General features: G+C 34.5%; 1 protein-coding gene across 2 annotated transcripts; it reads right to left on the bottom strand.

The window, feature by feature from the left end:
* Positions 1 to 3,188: 3,188 nt before the first annotated feature.
* Positions 3,189 to 9,881, bottom strand: LOC100786517 (dynamin-related protein 5A). 2 transcript variants are annotated; one of them, XM_041007270.1, is made up of 9 exons: positions 9,406 to 9,881; positions 7,772 to 7,963; positions 7,482 to 7,688; positions 6,546 to 6,974; positions 5,931 to 6,158; positions 5,639 to 5,834; positions 4,713 to 5,177; positions 4,523 to 4,607; positions 3,224 to 3,758 (listed from the first exon to the last, which is right to left on the bottom strand). In XM_041007270.1, the coding sequence occupies exons 1-9, from the start codon at positions 9,724 to 9,726 to the stop codon at positions 3,572 to 3,574; spliced, it is 2,310 nt and encodes a 769-aa protein (XP_040863204.1). In that variant the 5' UTR covers positions 9,727 to 9,881; the 3' UTR covers positions 3,224 to 3,571. The 2 variants fall into 2 exon arrangements, with proteins under 2 accessions (XP_003541137.1, XP_040863204.1); XM_003541089.5 differs by having other exon boundaries at positions 3,189 to 3,758; positions 4,523 to 5,177; positions 9,406 to 9,880.
* Positions 9,882 to 18,537: the final 8,656 nt, after the last annotated feature.

The raw sequence follows: 18,537 nt of genomic DNA on the forward strand, positions 1-18,537 counted from the left end.
CAAACTCTACAATCAAGAGGGTCAAGATCTGCTGGTATATTCCATCATCTAATCTATCAACCGAGTGAAAAAAATTATTTACATCATCACACATGGAAAAAGCTATATAAATTGGAAGTAATTTAGGAATGTAATCATACACTTACAAAATGAATGTAGCAAATAATTTTCTAAGACACCATTATAATGTACATCTTACACCCACTCACACAACGAAACAAAATAAACACGTCAATTGAACACTCATGAGTAAGAAGTCAAAATGATGGATATTTATCTTATGAAAAACTCAATTACTAGAGCTATATGCAAGCCATAAAAAAATTTCTAATGAGTAGCTGCCACTATAATTTTATATTCCATTAATTTAAATTCAAGAAAAAAAAGTAACCATATAATGTTATTGTATACTTTCAGTCATCAAAGAGATAAAAAATAAAAAAATAAATAAAAGTAAAAATAACAAGAACTATTGAAATGAAAGAATGAGTTAAGGAATTGAGATATAGTTGTTAGAAAAAATACCAAGAATTATTGGTAGGTGCCTTTCCTTCTTAACAGGTGGTTGGGAATTTGTGTTTGACCCTAACAAAACTTTCGGAATTCAACAGAACGGTGGCCAACTATTATGTTCGAACCAAATCCTATCATCAAATGTGGCATCTAATAATTAACCCAAACTAGCAAACGAACCAAATGCAGAAAACGGAACGAGGCAACGAGGGCCCAAACCCAGATCGAATGAAAAATTTCACCTTTCAGATATTCTGCAATTGAAACCCTAAAAATGGATTAGGAATGTCGACAACGAAAACAAAGGGAATGCAAACAGAGGCGTAAGAAACAGGCTTACCTCGAGTGAGATTGGAGAGTGGAGATTGAAGTGTTTTTGATTTTTCGGAAAGTGTACGTTGAAACAAAGTAAGGCAAGAAACCAAAGTAATGGTTGAAGCATTTTTCGAGAGTGGATATCAAGCACTGGAAACGCTAAGATAAACACACCGAAAGCAAGGTGAACCCAAAAGGCCGAAACCCAATCAAACTAAGAGAGCGAACATCTTCAGAATGGAAAAAGAAGAAACGACGCTCAGAAATGTTACGTATGTGACCGGAGAGAGAATTTTTATATATATATATATATATATATATATATATATATATATATATATATATATATATATATATATTACAGTAATATTCCTATTTCAATTTCACTAAAACAGAATAGGAGAGACACATGGATATTTTTGTTCTAAAATTTAGGTAAAAGCTAATAATGCCCTCCAAGCTCCAACTAAAAAATGAGTATTGGTAATAATCTTGATAGAATGATGATTCTAGGGCCCATTGACTAAGCTGGGGTATCAAAGTCGATTCGAACATAAAAGCCATTGTGTCAGTGATCTTGGAAGGTCCTACATCATTCTCTCCTGCAATGGTAGCCTGTAAACCAAGTGCCAACACATGCATTACTAGAAGATCATAAATTCATGTTTTCGCATCTTTAGTACTTAAACCAAATCAACAAATGACACATAACTAAGCTTTGTATCTGGAGTAAACCCCATTATAGTTTCTGAAATTATAAGTGTATGTCACAGAATCTGTAAAAAGTCGTTCATTTTAATCATTTTCCACTTTATTTTTCATGAAGTTTCACTCTAAAAAGAACTAATAGCATGTCTGGTTCCACGTCACTATGGTAAAAACTTTCGTGAGGTAGAAATCAGAAGCTAATAAAAGAAGCTTGGGTTAAGAGAATATAGGACGTGATTTTGGAAAGGATGGGAGACGGGTCCAAACATGCATTGAAGTGAATGACATTCTACAAAATCAGGAATTAAAGTGAAGATGTTGTATAATCAAGAAATAGAAAGGTTTACTCGTACTTGTCATCTTAATAATGGCTGCATGAATGTTTGGAAAACCATACCTCATGACTTGGTATCAGGACCATGGGGAGTCATGCAATTATGGAAACTTGCACCACCGGGAAGAAATCCATCAGCCTTAGCTAAAAACAAATGTGTTAGGCACAGGCTACAGAAGGCCAAACTCTGCCTCAACTGACCCAAAATTAGTCCTTCTCTTTTCCCATTAAGGTTACAAACCATTCAATGCTTCCAGCAAGCAGTGATTAAAATCAGAATTTGATATAAGATACCTCGTAGCCACCATGAATGAGACCCATAAATTCACTCATGCAATTGTGATGATAATATGAGAGCCGGAAAGTGTGCTCAGCAACAAGCCATCTGCGTGGGAAAAGGAGTAAGAAGAGGTAAGGACCACTTAGTACAAACTTTAATATTTGCCATTTTAGAGGCTCATGAATAATGCTGAGAGCGCGCTTACATTTTATAGCTGTCTTTCCCTTTTAATTTAGAGCTGCTCAGTGCCTGCCTTGGCTTGTTTTCTGCTTTAAGTAATACATGATGTGATGATCATCATTACAAACAAGAAAACACTCAAAATTGCAAATGCTCATTCATTTCTAGAAGCGTAGACTTGCATTTCTTTTATTGATATTATTATTATCCCTTGTCCAAATAATATGCAATTCAACCCAAAAGGGGAAATAGCTCCATATCCTTCTATAAACTTGCAATGAGGATTGTCATGCCACTGGCATTCAGCAAGCCATATGAAAGTGACTGCACTTCAGGTCAGCCTCCGAATGCAGGTTATAAGATTCTGGTTGGACAAATTCACCACACCACATACCGCATTCCAAATTTTCTATTTATTTTCTTTTAGAAGCCAAATCATTTATTATAATACTAAATGAATGCGTGAGCTGCATCAAGAAGTTTTGGAACTGTGTCCACCACCTTAGCAACCCCTTTCCAGTAAGCTATACAAGGACAATTAAAATCTTTAAAGCCTTAAAAAAATAGCATTGTCAATGCCTTCATTCTGAGTTCTCTTTAAAAGAAGTCTTGAAATACTAACATTAAAAGTGACAAATTCCATACATACACAAACCACATAGCCGTACCACATAGCTCTATGCAATTTAGTTTCTCTATAAGTTAAAATCAAACATATGCAATTTAACTTAGACTATATATATGGTAAGTTCATTAATTTTTACTATAATTACATTAAAGCCATTTCAACAGTAACTTTTAAAAGATGACAACATAAAATTATTTTATATTGTTAATGTATAACTATTAAATTCTAAATTTATTTTAATTTGTGAGCAAAATTTTATTCATTTTACCTTAATCTTTTCCTCATACAAGTACTATTTAAGAAATTTATTCAAATACAATTTTAAGTCAAAATCTCACACGGTTGCATAAATGCTTCCCACAAGCAGGCAAAGAGTGGCTTTGCCCAAGTTCCATTCATTAAAGGGGCGTAATACCAAATTAGGGAGGGGCTCCACAGCACTTGGTATACAATAAAATACAGAGGTACGGGGGGCTCTCTAAAATATGTTGGTATCATGTCACTGTCTAATTGGTTAAGCAAGAACTGAGGCACAGTAATTCACTGGCATTATAAATTGCCGAAAGCATAGCCAAAAAATCTTGGCTGGTTGGAAAGCTAGTAATAACTCTGATCATAGTGCCCGAGCAACGTTTTTAAACTCATTCAAGCAAGACTGGAGTATCTTCTGACGCTTTGAGAGAGACTCTCGTTCACTTTCTAGCACATCTATGGCACCCGGAGCAACAAACATGTCCATGAATTTCTCATCGTTCACAGCAAATAAATCTAAGCCAAGAGCCACGAATAGCCGATCTCGGCTGCACAAAGTAAGCAACAGAACAAAGGTGGGGTGTTATTGTTCCATATAAAGAAGAATGAAAGCTCCATATACTGAGGCTGAATAAAGTTCTTCGTAAGCACTTACAGTATGCTGAAAAAGGGTACAAGTTTAAGGGGAAAAAATAATTCAAAATCAAGAAACATGAAATACCAGCAAATACAGTATTTATTAGGAAGTTATTGAGTAACAACCTAACTTCTGTAAATCAAATTAAGGTCCTAGCTGAATAAAGTTCTTCGTAAGCATTTATAAAAAAAGAAAATAAGAAGGTTAAATCAATTGAATTTTTTTTATATAAGTTAAAATTAACTTAAAACAATTAAATTTATAGAATCTCTCATCTAACTTTTACAAAAATTATGGTGTATAAGTTGATTTTTAACTTATGGGGAAAATGCAATTAATTTTTCTTCTATAAGTATTTCCAGCATTGTTTATCCAAACTGAACCTAAATCAACTATAAAAGGAGAATAAATTCAACTGTAAGTATGAGTGAGAAATGGCATGATGCTTTTGAAAAAAAAAAGTGACATAAGGCATTTTGAATTTGGACAAAGGTATTAATTGGAATATCACTGAAGTGAGAACATTCTACAGAAAGGTATTCGTTGGAGTATTTCTGAAGTGATAGCATGCTACCTATCATGGTATAGCTTATAGCTTAAACTGAAATGACCACTAGTTTAACTCCCACATTTGGGGTTAGGAATAAACTGATTTCAAACAAGGCAGAAGCTTACCAAGGGGTTAGGAATCCAGAATTTAATGTTGATGTCACGCCTCTCTCAACAAGAACTCCACGAATACGTGCAAAATGCTGGGCAGCTGAAACACAGATATCTGAGTAAGGTGAACCTGATCTCTCCCCATTTCCAAATAAAATGACACCATTTTGCAGTCTAACATTGTCAGAATTTTTGCTATTCCCACCCATTCTGGACGCTCTCTTTCTTGGCCCCATGTCATTGCAAATTCCAGGCTCCTTTTTAACCACCCCAAATGCTGCATCACCTGGCTGATCTGGAGATGGGGTCTCAGGGATAGTTATGTGACTTTCTCTCAAAACATCTCTGGTTTCTCCTGTTTTACCTGGTGTGGTTTCTTGAGCATTTTTTTCGGGAGGTATATTTTCCTGATCCCTCCTTACATCACGGGAAGCTGAACTAGTATCACTCAACTCAAGGACTTTGCTATAAGAGAGTGCATTTGGGCCAGAACATGGTTGAAAGTCATTAAAATAGCAAACCTGTGAGTATGGACTAGTAACTGAATCAAGGTGGTGCCTAACAAGTTGCTTGCACTTCTTAGCAAGATCCCCTATGAAGCGATTATAAGCACACCTTAAAGCAGCATGGAAACCTACATAGCCATCCATGTCATCTCCTTTAATACCACCTTCAAGTAAAATAAGCACCAGTCAGCTTTTCTAATCAGTAATTTAACAAGATCACTACTCATCCCTATAAGCGTCTTATACAGAACTGTATGCTTTATCACAAAATAAACAATATATAGTTAGAATCTAATGACAACTGAAGAAAATTTCAGGAAATTGACATAAAATGAAAATGAATCTCTATCTAAAGAAAATAGCATATAAAAAGCTAAAATTATAGAACAACATATATTGTTGTATATATTTCAGTTCTGGAAGGACAATAAAATATTCCATCGTCTACACAAAATAATATTAGTTTTTCAACTTCCAATGGCACTTTGAAAAATCTTTTAGCTTTAGAAATCAGATCCATGCAAGGGAATGACATGATGCCTGAGTTAGAACAGGGAAGGAAACAACTATTTGAGAAATATGTAAGTGAAGACAAAGAACCTAGAAACTAAGGAGCTTCTCTTACATTCTGAATCATGACTGCAGTTTCTTTCTAGAGCCAAATCAAATAAACTTCCCAAGACAAAAGAAAGCCGGTCACAAGCAGTGTCAAGAAGAGGAGCAAGCCATGATTTAGCAGCAGCTCGTGCAATCTCTGCAGCAGCCTCTGTTATTCCTCTTCCCCCACCTCGGCCAGCATGAGCAAGTAATATATTTGCAACCTGTTAAATAGATACTCAAGAATTTGAAGTTGAAACTTGATTACTTGAATGAAAAAATAAAATGTTCCTCGCATGAGTTTATGAAAAGTAAATCACCTTCTCTCTTGACACTGAGGGGCATTCTATGGAATATGCAGCACAGCGAAACTCATGCATCACCCTCTCAAATGCAGCACCCCCATAAAGACGAAGAGTAGCATTGGGGGGATTTACATCAGCAGTAACACCAGGCCAAACCCCAATACCACTTCGTGACCTCTCTTCTACAGTTGTTTTCCCCCACAGCTCAGGGGAAGGATCTGCTGCACCATCAATCAATGCACCCTGCAAAAGATTATTAACTTGAAATGAATGGTCATAATCTTTGACACCATTTGATAAAAGACTTTTAGAATTGCAGCTCATTTGTGCAGGTGAACAGCAAAGAAGCTTAGGATACATCATACATGATTACACACGAATAGTTTACTTTAAACCAAGGTGTCCAAAGAGAAAGGTGTAATATACATGACATAGATACATTATCAGTCAGAAGAAAACGTTAAATAGCATTTCAGAAACTTGTAAAATAAACTTGGCCATCAATGAAGAAAAAGTTTTAATAGATGAGTCCTATGATGCTATCACAATAAAAGGTTTTATTATCAACTGTTGATATAGTTCATCAGCTCATGTCTAGGTAAATATATGTTTCGCATAACAATTACCCACCACATGATTGCTGATAGAAGCTGCATGCAGCATTGCAGATTTCCTGAGATGGGAAACATCTGAAGTGGCCTGTATTTTTGAATCCATTCTAGCAAGTTCAGAAGTCAATTCACTGCAGCGTTGCTCGAGTAAAGCAAGGGTTGCTGGGGCGGCTTCTTTGTATTTTTTCTGAAGCTCAGACTCCAAATAATCTCTCAGACGGCCAAAACCAATATAGGACTTGAACTTTTCTTCATCAAAACCTCCCTTGACACCCTCTTGGAGATGATGAAGAACCTCTGAATCTACCTGAGAAATCTGCCTGCGGAACTCATCATTTGAAACATTACCCCTGTCCTTTGGCAGGGCCACAAAAAAGGGGTGAGTGTTATCTCCAAGGTAACCACTCGCACTCAAATAGCGATCCACTTCCCACCGGTCACTAAATTCCTGCAAGCATTGGATATCTGATCATTAAAATCAGTCTCTAAAATACAGTTTACTCTGTCCCGCTATATACTTCAAATTGTAAAGTGATGTGGCAGCAGTGTCTAAGTGGCCACCACATCAAGCGGCGATGACTGCAGACTGCATGACTGCAATGCAACCACAACCGCAATCACAATTTAAAACTGAGCCTATGCAGCCTAATGGCAACATCAAGAACCACAAGACATACAATGCTTCATTTGTTGGTGCCATACAATAGTTTTTATCTTTCCTGTCATAACTTAATGAGTAGTGTGATTCAGTAAGCCCCCGACCAAAGAAATACAACAACAAAAGTCTTATACCACTAAATGAAGGTCGGCTACATGGATTGCATTATGCTAATAGACTCGGTTAAAGACCAAATTCTCAAGAATATTATTTACCATGAGATCTCTCTTAACAACAAGCCAACTGTAGAAATATATTATCAAATTTACTGTTGCAATGAAAAGGCACTGTTCATACCTTGAGACGGTTATCAAATTTGGAGACAACAATCACTGTCCGTCTAAATGTTGGGTCAATTTCGCGAATAGAATCCAACCACAATGAGGAGCACCACTCAACACTACTTTGCTGGAGGAACAAGAGTATGCGGTGAGGAGGACTAGCCAAGGACTTCACCATAGAAAGGATTTCATCAGGCGTGTTATCTGGTTCACCCTTCTTTGCCTGCAGTACCAAATAAGTTTCCATGAATACAATCCAGCAAGCATAAATGCCAAACCTAATTGTCATAAATTTCAAGCTCTCACCTTAAGAACAAACCCAGGTGTGTCAATAATAGTAAGGTTAGGACAATGTGCATACTCAGCTCTCATTACAATTGGCTTAGGAGAAACTGCTGTCTTGGTTTTCTTCAAAAGTGCCTCAGTTCGGGACTTTATAATGTCTGCAATGGCAGATGACAAAACCACAGGACTTCCATACTCTTCTGAATCCTCCTCCTGTATTTCCAATACTCAATAATCAAACATATTGGCATACCAAAAATAAATAAATAATATAATAATAATTGTAAATTTAAAAGAAATGCTGTCAAAGCCGGACTACATCTAAGTGGTCTAACCATGAATCAGTTTTAGTTTAATCTCAGAAGATATACCCTTTGAAACAGTTAAAACTTAAAACCATTTAAAATGCCAAAATAAATTTTATACCTGCAATCAATAAATTTGATAATTTTACACGTGAATTGTTTTTATGATGTTATGTTAAACCTTAACCTACCAGTCTCACCAGATCAATGTTTCGTTCAGTTTTAACAGCATTGTTAATTGTTTAAAACTTTAAACTAGCTTATCATACAAACAAAACAAAATAGAACAATCCATTTTAATTTCTTCTTAGTTTTACATTTCTAATGAAATTAAAACCACTTTTTAATCTCGTGGCCTGATTTCATTTTAAAATACACCATACATAGAACAAAACACATGATACATTTCATTCTATTTTGTTTACCAAAATCTACCTTAGGTAGTGTTTGCACGAAAATAGACTGAAATGTAACATTCCGTCATGTTCTATTCTCCATTTCTCATAAGTTTTTGACTAAATTGCCTGATAGTTGTTAAAGTTAGGAATCAAATTGAGCCAATGGAATGGATTAAAATATAATGCAATAAAGTCTCCGATACTTTGTTTGAAAATGTTATGAGAGAAGGGAACAAAATTTCCATTACATGTCATCCTCATTTTACTAATTCTTATAACAACAAAAAACCGTTGCTCACTAGTCACTAGTGAGGTCAACAACGTGGATGCCATTTGACTTGATACCATGAGACCCCTCTAGAGTCTTGACAACTCCCTCCAATGTTCTACTTCTCCCACCTCAGGACTAAAAACTATGCAATCTAACATCCTCACGGGTGCTTCAAATGGATTTCATTTTACATATCCAAACCAACTTAACCAATTTTTTGTCATCTTTTCCTCCATCAGTACTACACCTTAAACAATGGAGCACAACATCATTATATCCCATTCCTCTTCTATCAATTCAAACACATTGTCAAGGATTGGAGTTTTCAATTCCAGGCACTAAAATTTCTTTTCCATAACTTTAGAAACCAATTTCACCAATAGTTATAATATAAAGAACTAAGAGTGTGTTTGGATACGTGTTTCACTTTCCAAAGCAAAAATGCCAAAGCAACTATGTCATAGCTTTGGCCTGAATGTTGGCAACTGCTTTCCAAACACACTCCAATTTGTTGTATTACTCCCAATGACACACTCCCTTCTAACTTATGCACCACACACTAACCCCAAGCATGAAAGAAATATTCAAATTCCAAAACCCAACCGAAATAAACAATGCGCCAAACTTGGATAATTGAAAGAATATTCAAAATTCAATTCAAGAGAGCACGAAATGAGGGACCTGGAAGCGGCAACGGGGTTCGAGAGCGGAAGCATCGTGGACCATTTGCAGTATAAGAGGTCTACGAGTGCCCATCTCGACCTCGCGGACGTTGAAACGGAACCCGAGGAGCGCCTCCAGGAGGGAGCTCTTCCCGTCGGACTGGCCCCCGACAGCCACAATCTCCGGGATCGGCAGCGTCTCGCCGAAGGCCACGGCCGCGCCCTGGAGCCGGTTGTAGGCCTCGAATCTGGACGTCAAATCGGCGTGGCTCCTCCTGCGCTTCGACTGGGTTTTTGACGGAGTGGGAGTGTCCGCGCCGGCGACGGTGGAGGACGACATGGTGGTGATGGAAAGGGAAAGAGGGAGGGAGAGACCCAAGTTTGAATTTGAATTTCGGCGTTTAACGTTAGATTGGTTTAAATGGGCTTTGGCTTTGGGTTAGATTGCCAGACCCAAAAGGAACGACCGTTTGATTCGTCTGTGAGTGCACAAGATTTTTTTTTTAAATACTGGAGTAGTTTTTTAATTTTATACTCACGGGATGCAAAGGATTTTTATTTTTTATTTTTGTATGTCGAGCATGAACTACAATAATTGATCAAATTATAATTTATATCTTATCTGTATATTTTTTCAAATATTTAAAAAATATTTTTATAACTAAAATATTTTTCATATATTAATTTTTAAGTATTTTATATTCTTATAAATATTTAATTATTTTGTTTTGAAAGAAAAAATGAGACTAATATATTAATAAAAGATGTCACAAGGTATGATTCCCAAAAAAAGAATACATCATTATTGAAACATAAAAAAATAGAACGAAAAGAAAACAAAAACACAATTAGCTTAAAACAACAATGACTTCAAACACCAGTTGACAAAGGAATAAGCCAATCTCATGACTCATATATAGAAGTCACGACCAAGACAAGGTCTGAATTTGCCACAATATCACATGTGCATTTGTCACCTCTTCATGAAAAATAATGTGGTTCTTGTGAAACCAAAGACTCCAACAAACTGCATGCCAGCTGAAATAGCGAACTCTACGCATCCTTTTACCCTTAAAAAAAATCATGTTGCATGAAATGAAGCGGAACCTCCTAATGTTGTACTAAAAAAATACCCCACCAATGGTATACCTCACACCAAATCCGAAACGAGAAGGTGTACCCCACCAATTGATTCCATCTACATTTTTTGTTTTTCATACATTTCATTTTGTTCCCTCTAAATTCTCCTATGTGGTCTTAGAATTCAATAGCATGTGTCTTGAATCTTTATTTAACTTTGGGCTTTGCTCCCACTGCATGAAAAAAATACAACAATTAAGAGTCCTTTAGGTATCGGAAGATATGTTGTATCTATATTTGTATTTCTAAAAGATTGTATAAAAGGTAAAAAGAGAATATAATAAAAAAAATTGTTTCTTATATAATTTTTTGAAAACAAAAAATAAAGAGAAAAAAATACATTTTTATAATTAAAAGCAAAAAAAAAGTGAAAGTAACCAAAGTGTAAAATGAATGAAGAAGAACCAAGGATAAAGAGAAAGAACGTTAAAAGAGGATTAAAAACTCAATGACCATAATTAAAAAGGGAAAATAAATATGAATAATATTTTCTATTTGCCAATTTTTCAAAGAAGCAGAAAAACTAACTCACCCGTTGTGACTTGTAAGAGATAAGAGAAAAAAGCATAGGTCAAACTCAACAAGTTTAAAAAAAGAAAGAAAGAAAGAAAGAGGGACAAAAGTTTGAAGGAAGTGGGATAAGTTCCATTGTTTTGTCATATAGTGCCATTTCACACCAAAATAAATAAAATCACAATAATCTAAATTCTATCACAATCCCATATCTATTATAGAATAAACATCCCAATTAATTTGCCTTGAAGGATCAAGAGGTTGAACTCATGTTGCATAAGCATCACCTCTTGAAGAGAAATTTGAATTAATGATAAGAGGACAAGTTATTTCACTTAGTATGTTATTTGAAATGGAAACTATAAATAGGAAATAATTGGAGATAATAAATGACCAAAGCCACCACCTCCAAATAACTTCACCTTCGCCACTTGTCTCTTCATTGGGCATCAATCCTAATAAACCACTTTTTGAGTGATATTTTGTGTGAGTTTTTCTTGCATGCATTTCTTGGCAGGACTCCGTTTGGACACTAGTTTTGCATTGCATATGTTCAACTACTCAATTGAGTGAAAGAGTTAGAAATTGCACAATTTTATTAAGATTTGAAGACTCTGCACTTAATCACGGTCATGATACATTTACCATGACTGTGGGAAACAAAACGAGTGCAATAAAATGATAACATCCATCCAGAACAATGTTAACAATCTGACAATGGTCGTGGTAAATTCACCATGGTCGTGGTTAATTCATGAGGATCATGGTCAACCATAAGGGTCATAATCAATCCACAATGCCCCAAAGCTTTAGTGTCACTTCCGACCACGACCTTGGTGGATTTTACAACGTTTGTAGAGTGCCTTTTTGGACTGATATGTTTATGAAGGTATAGATAGGTCTATAGACTTTGTAAAAGCAATCATTGTGCATCAATCCTGATAAACCACTTTTTGAATGATATTTTGTGAGTTTTTTTGCATGCATTTTCTTGGCAAGACTCACGTTTGGATACTAGTTTTGTATTACAGATGTACAATTGCTCAATTGAGTGAAATAGTTGGAAATTGCACAATTATATTTAGATTTGAAGACTCTACACTTGATCATGGTCGTGGTATATTTACCACGACTGCGGTAAATAGCACGAGCACAATAAAATGATAAATCCCTTCATAATAGTGTTAACAATTTGACAACAAACGTTGTAAATTCACCACGATCATGGTCAATTTATGAGGGTTGTGGTCAACCATAAGGGCAATCCATAATGCCCCAAAGCTTCAGCGTTACTTTCGACCATGACCATGGTGAATTTTACAATGGTCGTTGTAACTGTTAGAGATAGGGGGAGCAGTAACATGAGCAACATGGAACAACCTAAGGCTAAAGCTTGAAGTTCAAGGAAAAGTTTGAAGAAGCTTTAGAAGATGTTTTGGCTTTTACATGCCCAACTCCTTTGAGTGGCATTTGTATCGGTGGTTAACTTTATTGTTGTATCTTAGTACATTAGATATCTATTTTGCATTGTGCACCATCATAATGCATGTGTGTGTGAAGAAAATTTTCTAAGTTAGAAAAATTTCTTCAAAGGAAAAAACTTTGTTTTAATCGATTATAGAGGTGTTGTAATCGATTACAACAAGCTATTTGAAGCTTAAAGAGTTAAGTCTCGTATCGGTTTAATTGATTACAATAGTACTTTAATCGATTACACTATTGTTTGAGACAATGACTGATTTTTTCAGGAGTCTCTGCTTTAATTGATTACCAGATGTATTAACCGGTTACTTCTCTCTTGTTTAAGTTGTTAAGAAGTGAACAAGAACACTTTAATCGATTACTTATGTCATCTAATCGATTACATTGTTCTTGAGTGGTTTTCCTGATGTTGGATGAACACTTTAATCGATTACTTAGATAATAAAATCGATTACTTCGTGGAAATAATCGATTACCTTATAGATTTAATCGATTACAGGCGATTATAACTATTTTCTCTATAAATAACCAACTTGTGTTCACATCTACACATCATGAGATCATTAGAGAATGCTTAATACATCTCAAAAATTACTTTTTAGCCTCAGAATGAACAAGATTTCGTACTTTCATTGGTGAACAAGAGATAGAGAGAAAAAAGCTTTATAGTAACTAACAACTTCTTAATCTTTTGATTTAGAAGATCTTTTCTTGGAAGTGAGTTGTTTCTTTTGAGTAGAAGAAGATCAACTTCTCAATCCAACAAGGTTTTTGTGGAAATATTGATTAGGTTGTATCTCTCTTACTTGGTCTTTTGTCATGTGTATGGTTTTTACACGGTCTTGTGTTTATGTGTGAATTGCTTACAACACGCTAGAATAAGGTTTTCTAGTTTGGGCTAAGAGTAGGGTTCTCTTTTGCTTATATTCTCAGAGGGCCCTAGTGTTGGATGCCTTAGTCTCTTTTTTCGGGGTGGGAATTGTAAATTGCTTGTATGGATTCTTGATGCATAGTGGAAATCTAATTCAGGTCATAGATTAGATAACTGGATTAGCTTCTCTAGAAATAAAGAGTGAACCAATATAAAAGATTGTGTCTTTGTCTCTTGATTCATATCTTTTACTCATTGAGGTTTAATCAACTCATTCAAGTTTTATTCAAGGTTTGAAAAGATTCAAGTTTTGTGTTTTTGAAAGAAAGGAAGTTAATGAAGGATCATGTGCAAGGAATGATTGATTAAGTATTAATTACATTCGATTTATATTTGTCTTGTGATACAATCTGTTTAGAAAATTATTTTCCACAACTCTATTTTAAAAAATGTGTTTTGTTTGAAAACCAATTCATCCCCCCCCCCTCTTGGTTTATTGAGTTCCATCATCTTTTTTCAGTAACATCTCAATTTTCCATGTGTGTGGTAGATAGTGTTATTGCTTTGTTGTGCGATTGGGTAGTGTTTTTAGACTATTGAAATGGTAAAAAAAAATGAGATGTTACCATAGGATACCTAGGCATGGTTAAACTCTTAAATTTTTAAGCTAAAGTCTAGAAATAATAAGGATAATTCAGAGAAAATTCTCTAGTCAATTAATGGTCTACTCATTAATGACCTAGATGTTAATAATTGGATTTTGGTCTAGAAATAGAAATTAGAAGCTTGAAAGAAAATTAGTAATTAACATAAGTAAAGCTAGAAATTAAGTAGAGATAATTAAGGTTGACTTATGGTGATCTAGATTTTATAGAATTAGAAAAGGGATAATTAAGTCATAAGAGTTTAAAGTGGAGGGCATTTTCATAAATGACAATATAACTAGTTTAAAATAGAATTTTTAGTTTAATTAGTTGGTGATTAATTAAAGTGTTTAGTTACATGATGTAGAATAATTAAAATAAGTTAGAGTTGTAACACCATGAAAAATTACAACTCATACTGACAGAGGAAGTGTTGTGTCATCTATACATGTATGAATTTAATTTCAATAGTTATATGTTTTTTATCATAGAATTTTGTGTTATATATAAGTAACACCCTCTACCAAAACATACATATAAAAATAAAAATAAAATTAATTAAATCAATTTTATTCAAATCACTTAAACAAATTCACGTGGGTAAAAGGGTCACATTCGTTTCACTGTTACCAAATAAAATTTATTAAAAACATCTCCAGCTCAAAACAAGGTCATCCAAGTTTACAAAAGAACTCAAGTTAAGAAGTGGAATAAAATAAAGTAAAATAACATGTTTGGAACATTATGCAATTAAAACAGAAACACATGCCCCAATGACACATCCTATCAGAGTATTATATTCCAGCATCCTCTAGTAAAAGGTTATTTAAAGTCATCCACCTAATCATCTGCTCTCACGAACATAGAGTTCGAGATCATCACAGGATCCAAACACAAATAACACATAGGAAATGAGTTATCACATTTCTAAATAAAATACAGATAAAGAAAGACATAAGCAAAATACATTATAGAAATATTTATAACATAGCTCAACTTAATACAATCCACATCACTTCACCACTTTATCATTTAAAATTCATTTTTCAATCACCAATCACATTTCACATGAATCACACACTGACTCAAGACGTAACAACACTCACCAATTTCATAATAAAAAATTCATATGCGTTATGCAACAATTATACTAGGACTCAAGCCTATATGCAATGCGATACCATGTTAGTGAAATACAACACTAAGGTGTTTAGGAGTACATAACAAGACACGTCACACAATGTGTATGTCAGGTCATTCTCACTAAGTAAAATCATAAGGTGACCAGTCAAGGTCACTCTATTTTGCGAGAATGCTTCAACCATATGGGATCAACATAGACTTAAAGGAGCGCTCAAATTGAGTGTATTTACCCCCAAGACCTAGACTCTGAAGAATCCATTAAGGCCTCACCTTCTTGTTTTAGGTCCAACCCCTAAAACAACTTGTGAACGCAGACACTGATCATGAATTATACAATACCCACGACCTTACACTTGTTTTCAAACACATTTAACACATTGCGCTACAATTTAACATTTCAGGTTCTTAACTTGAAACCCTACACTATCCTTTTAACACCTCGCCGCATTAACATTTTTCTCAAGGTAAACACCAGTCGGATTATTGTATAATTCATAACTCACAACACAAGTATTGTCACATAAAGTATTAACAACACACTTATTCACAACTATATCCCATGTCCATAATTTAACATCTCACAATGTCACAATCCACCATCACATGTTCACGTGTATCTCACATATTATCACATGCTTAGTTTATCCCTTACACACAATTTCATGATCCCAATATAACAATTTATCACGCTAATCTAGTAAATCTTATCCAAAACGCAAACAAATTATACAAAAATTCTTCTCACAACATAGGGGATAAAACCCCTCAAACAATTTCACATAATCATATCCAAATCAAAGGAATCAAAATCATAGGTCAAAAACACCAAGAGCACTCAATTTTATCAACAGATTCACATTAGGACATCAATTGGTCCATCTAACACAAAAATCTTGTAATTATAATCATAAAGGAAGAATTACAATACAATAAACATCCTAAAATAAACCCTAATTTGATTCTCTAAGGATCCCTACACATGTTCATTCTAACCCCAATTGCGATAAACTCATCCCTTACCTCTAAGCGGTTCACGTGTGTAGTCTGGCAGTGATAGCAGAGTATCTAGCGGTTCCCTAAGATTCCTCAAGCTTTTCCTCTAGCTGCTCTGCTAGGGTTTTCAAGCATTAGAGAGAAGGAGAATGAATTGAAGTCTCCATTTCACTATCTTTGTAAGAGGGACATTTCTCTCTCCAAAGACATTATTTTGTAAATCCCAACGGTGGGGTATGTGAAAATGAGTTGCAAACTTGGTCTTTAAATTGCACAACAATCCAACGATTAACGAGTCTGGGATCGTAGTTTTGATGAGACAAATTTAGGGGTATACGGGAAAAAGAGAGAGTTTTGGAGAGGGGAAAAGGAAGACAGATTTGAGAGGGAGAGAGAGAGAGAGCATAGAGACATATCGTAAATGTAAAAATTGAACTAATATGTCTTTATTTATAGCTAGGGTACTCTCAGTCTATTATTTACCCTATTTTTCTTTATTTTATTATTTTATAAAAAGGAACTCTATTGTACTCTCTATCAAATGAATAAATAAAACATCATTTTTATTTTCTAAGAACATATATTTATTTTATTTACCTTAAAATTATTATTTTAATTAATAAAATTATTTCTCCTTATTTATTTAATTACAAAAATCACATTATTTTCCTAAAATTCTATTTATTTTTAAATAAAATCCTTTTTAATTTATTTGACCAAAAATAGGGTGTTACAGTATATATGTGTGTGTGTGTGTGTGTGTGTGTGTGTGTGTGTGTGTGTGTGTGTGTGTGTGTGTGTGTGTGTGTGTTGTGTGTGATTGATTTAGTAAAGCTTGACAGAGAAATATTATATGTCTGAGCTAGATTTCTATCTGTGCAAGAATTGCATTTATGCATTGAGTGTAGTGTAATTTGTCTCTGTGCAAGGTTCACTCTAAGTACACATATGCCAAGGGAGGTTAGCACACTAATAGAAGATTAGGATGAAAGTTACTAGTTTTAGCAAAAGCAATTTTTACTATTTTTGACAAAACTCTACTTTATCCTTTTATAGCTAGTTTTGGAAAAGTGAAAGAAGTCATATAAGGCATGACTAAGCTCATGGGAAGCACATCAAGGGTTGTCCAAGCTGCCAATTAGTCATATTAATGGTCATTCAAAGTGCTTAGATTAAAAAGATAAGGATTAGGCCTTGCAATTCCATTGGTCCATGCATTTCACCTACAATAAGTGTTGTTTTTAAAAGCCAAAGTCTAGGCCAATTCTCCCATTTTCCTAAAGCTTTTAGAGAAAGAGGAGACCATATTTTTCTTCTACTTCCAAGTTTTACCAAGTGTTCTAGAGCCTTTCTTCCATCAAGCTTAGGTAAGTGGCCTCCATTTTCAACTCTAAGCTTGATTTTCACTTCATTTTCTTGCTTTATTCTCACTTGTAGTTTCAAAACCTTATTCTGCACTCTTGAATGTTGCAAAATTGAATCTAAACTCCCTCATTCTTCCTTCTAAATTTTGTGGAGACTACGAGAGGTAAGGGGGTCTCTCTAACTCTTGAATCCTATGCTTGTTGTTAAACTTCCTTGAACATGTTATCTTGAAATTTTCGAGCTTGCTTCCATGTTCTGGATCTGTGTGCTGAGATATTTTCCTTGAGTTTTTAATGCCAAAAATTAATTCTTTGCATGTTAAACCATAGGTTTAGCCTTAAATTTCACTCAAATCAGAGTTTTCTAACAAAAGTTATGAATAAAACAAGTTTAAGGACCTTTTGTAGAAAGAAAATCTGTCACGAAATGGGACTGAGTGTTACAAAGTTAGGAATTGTTTATCCTAGATTTTTGAGCTCAAAAATGAGTTTTTTAGGTTTGAAAATATAGGGTAGAATATAAGATTTATGAAAATTTGATTCCTGGAGCACCAAGAGCACTAAAAAAAAGTTAGGAGCGAAACTTTATAAAACTGAGCAACAGAGTGATTTGAGATAGTAGACAACTTAACATTGGAAACCATGCATTTGGATCAAGTTACCTTAGAATTATTTATTATTGGAACTTTTGATTTAATTGTTATATGATTGTTAAGATAAACTGCAAACTTTGATGACTAATGCATGTTCTGAAATTGTGATTATTTTTCTGCTGATACATTTTCTGAAGGGCCTATATATTATTATTGTCAAATGATAAGATCGATAGAGTGTGAACTCCAAAAATTATATCTGTGACGTGTGAATTTATATTTTGTTGTCATTTTATTTGTACTTGTTGTGGTTTGGGTTCGTGGGTGTTCAACCCTCGGTGAATTGTTTAGTATGTTTGTTTAGATAGCTATAATTGCAGGCGTTATGTTGTCCGATTATTTTGTGTG

Source organism: Glycine max, chromosome 12 (assembly GCF_000004515.6).
Source record: "Glycine max cultivar Williams 82 chromosome 12, Glycine_max_v4.0, whole genome shotgun sequence".
Lineage (NCBI taxonomy): Eukaryota > Viridiplantae > Streptophyta > Magnoliopsida > Fabales > Fabaceae > Glycine > Glycine max.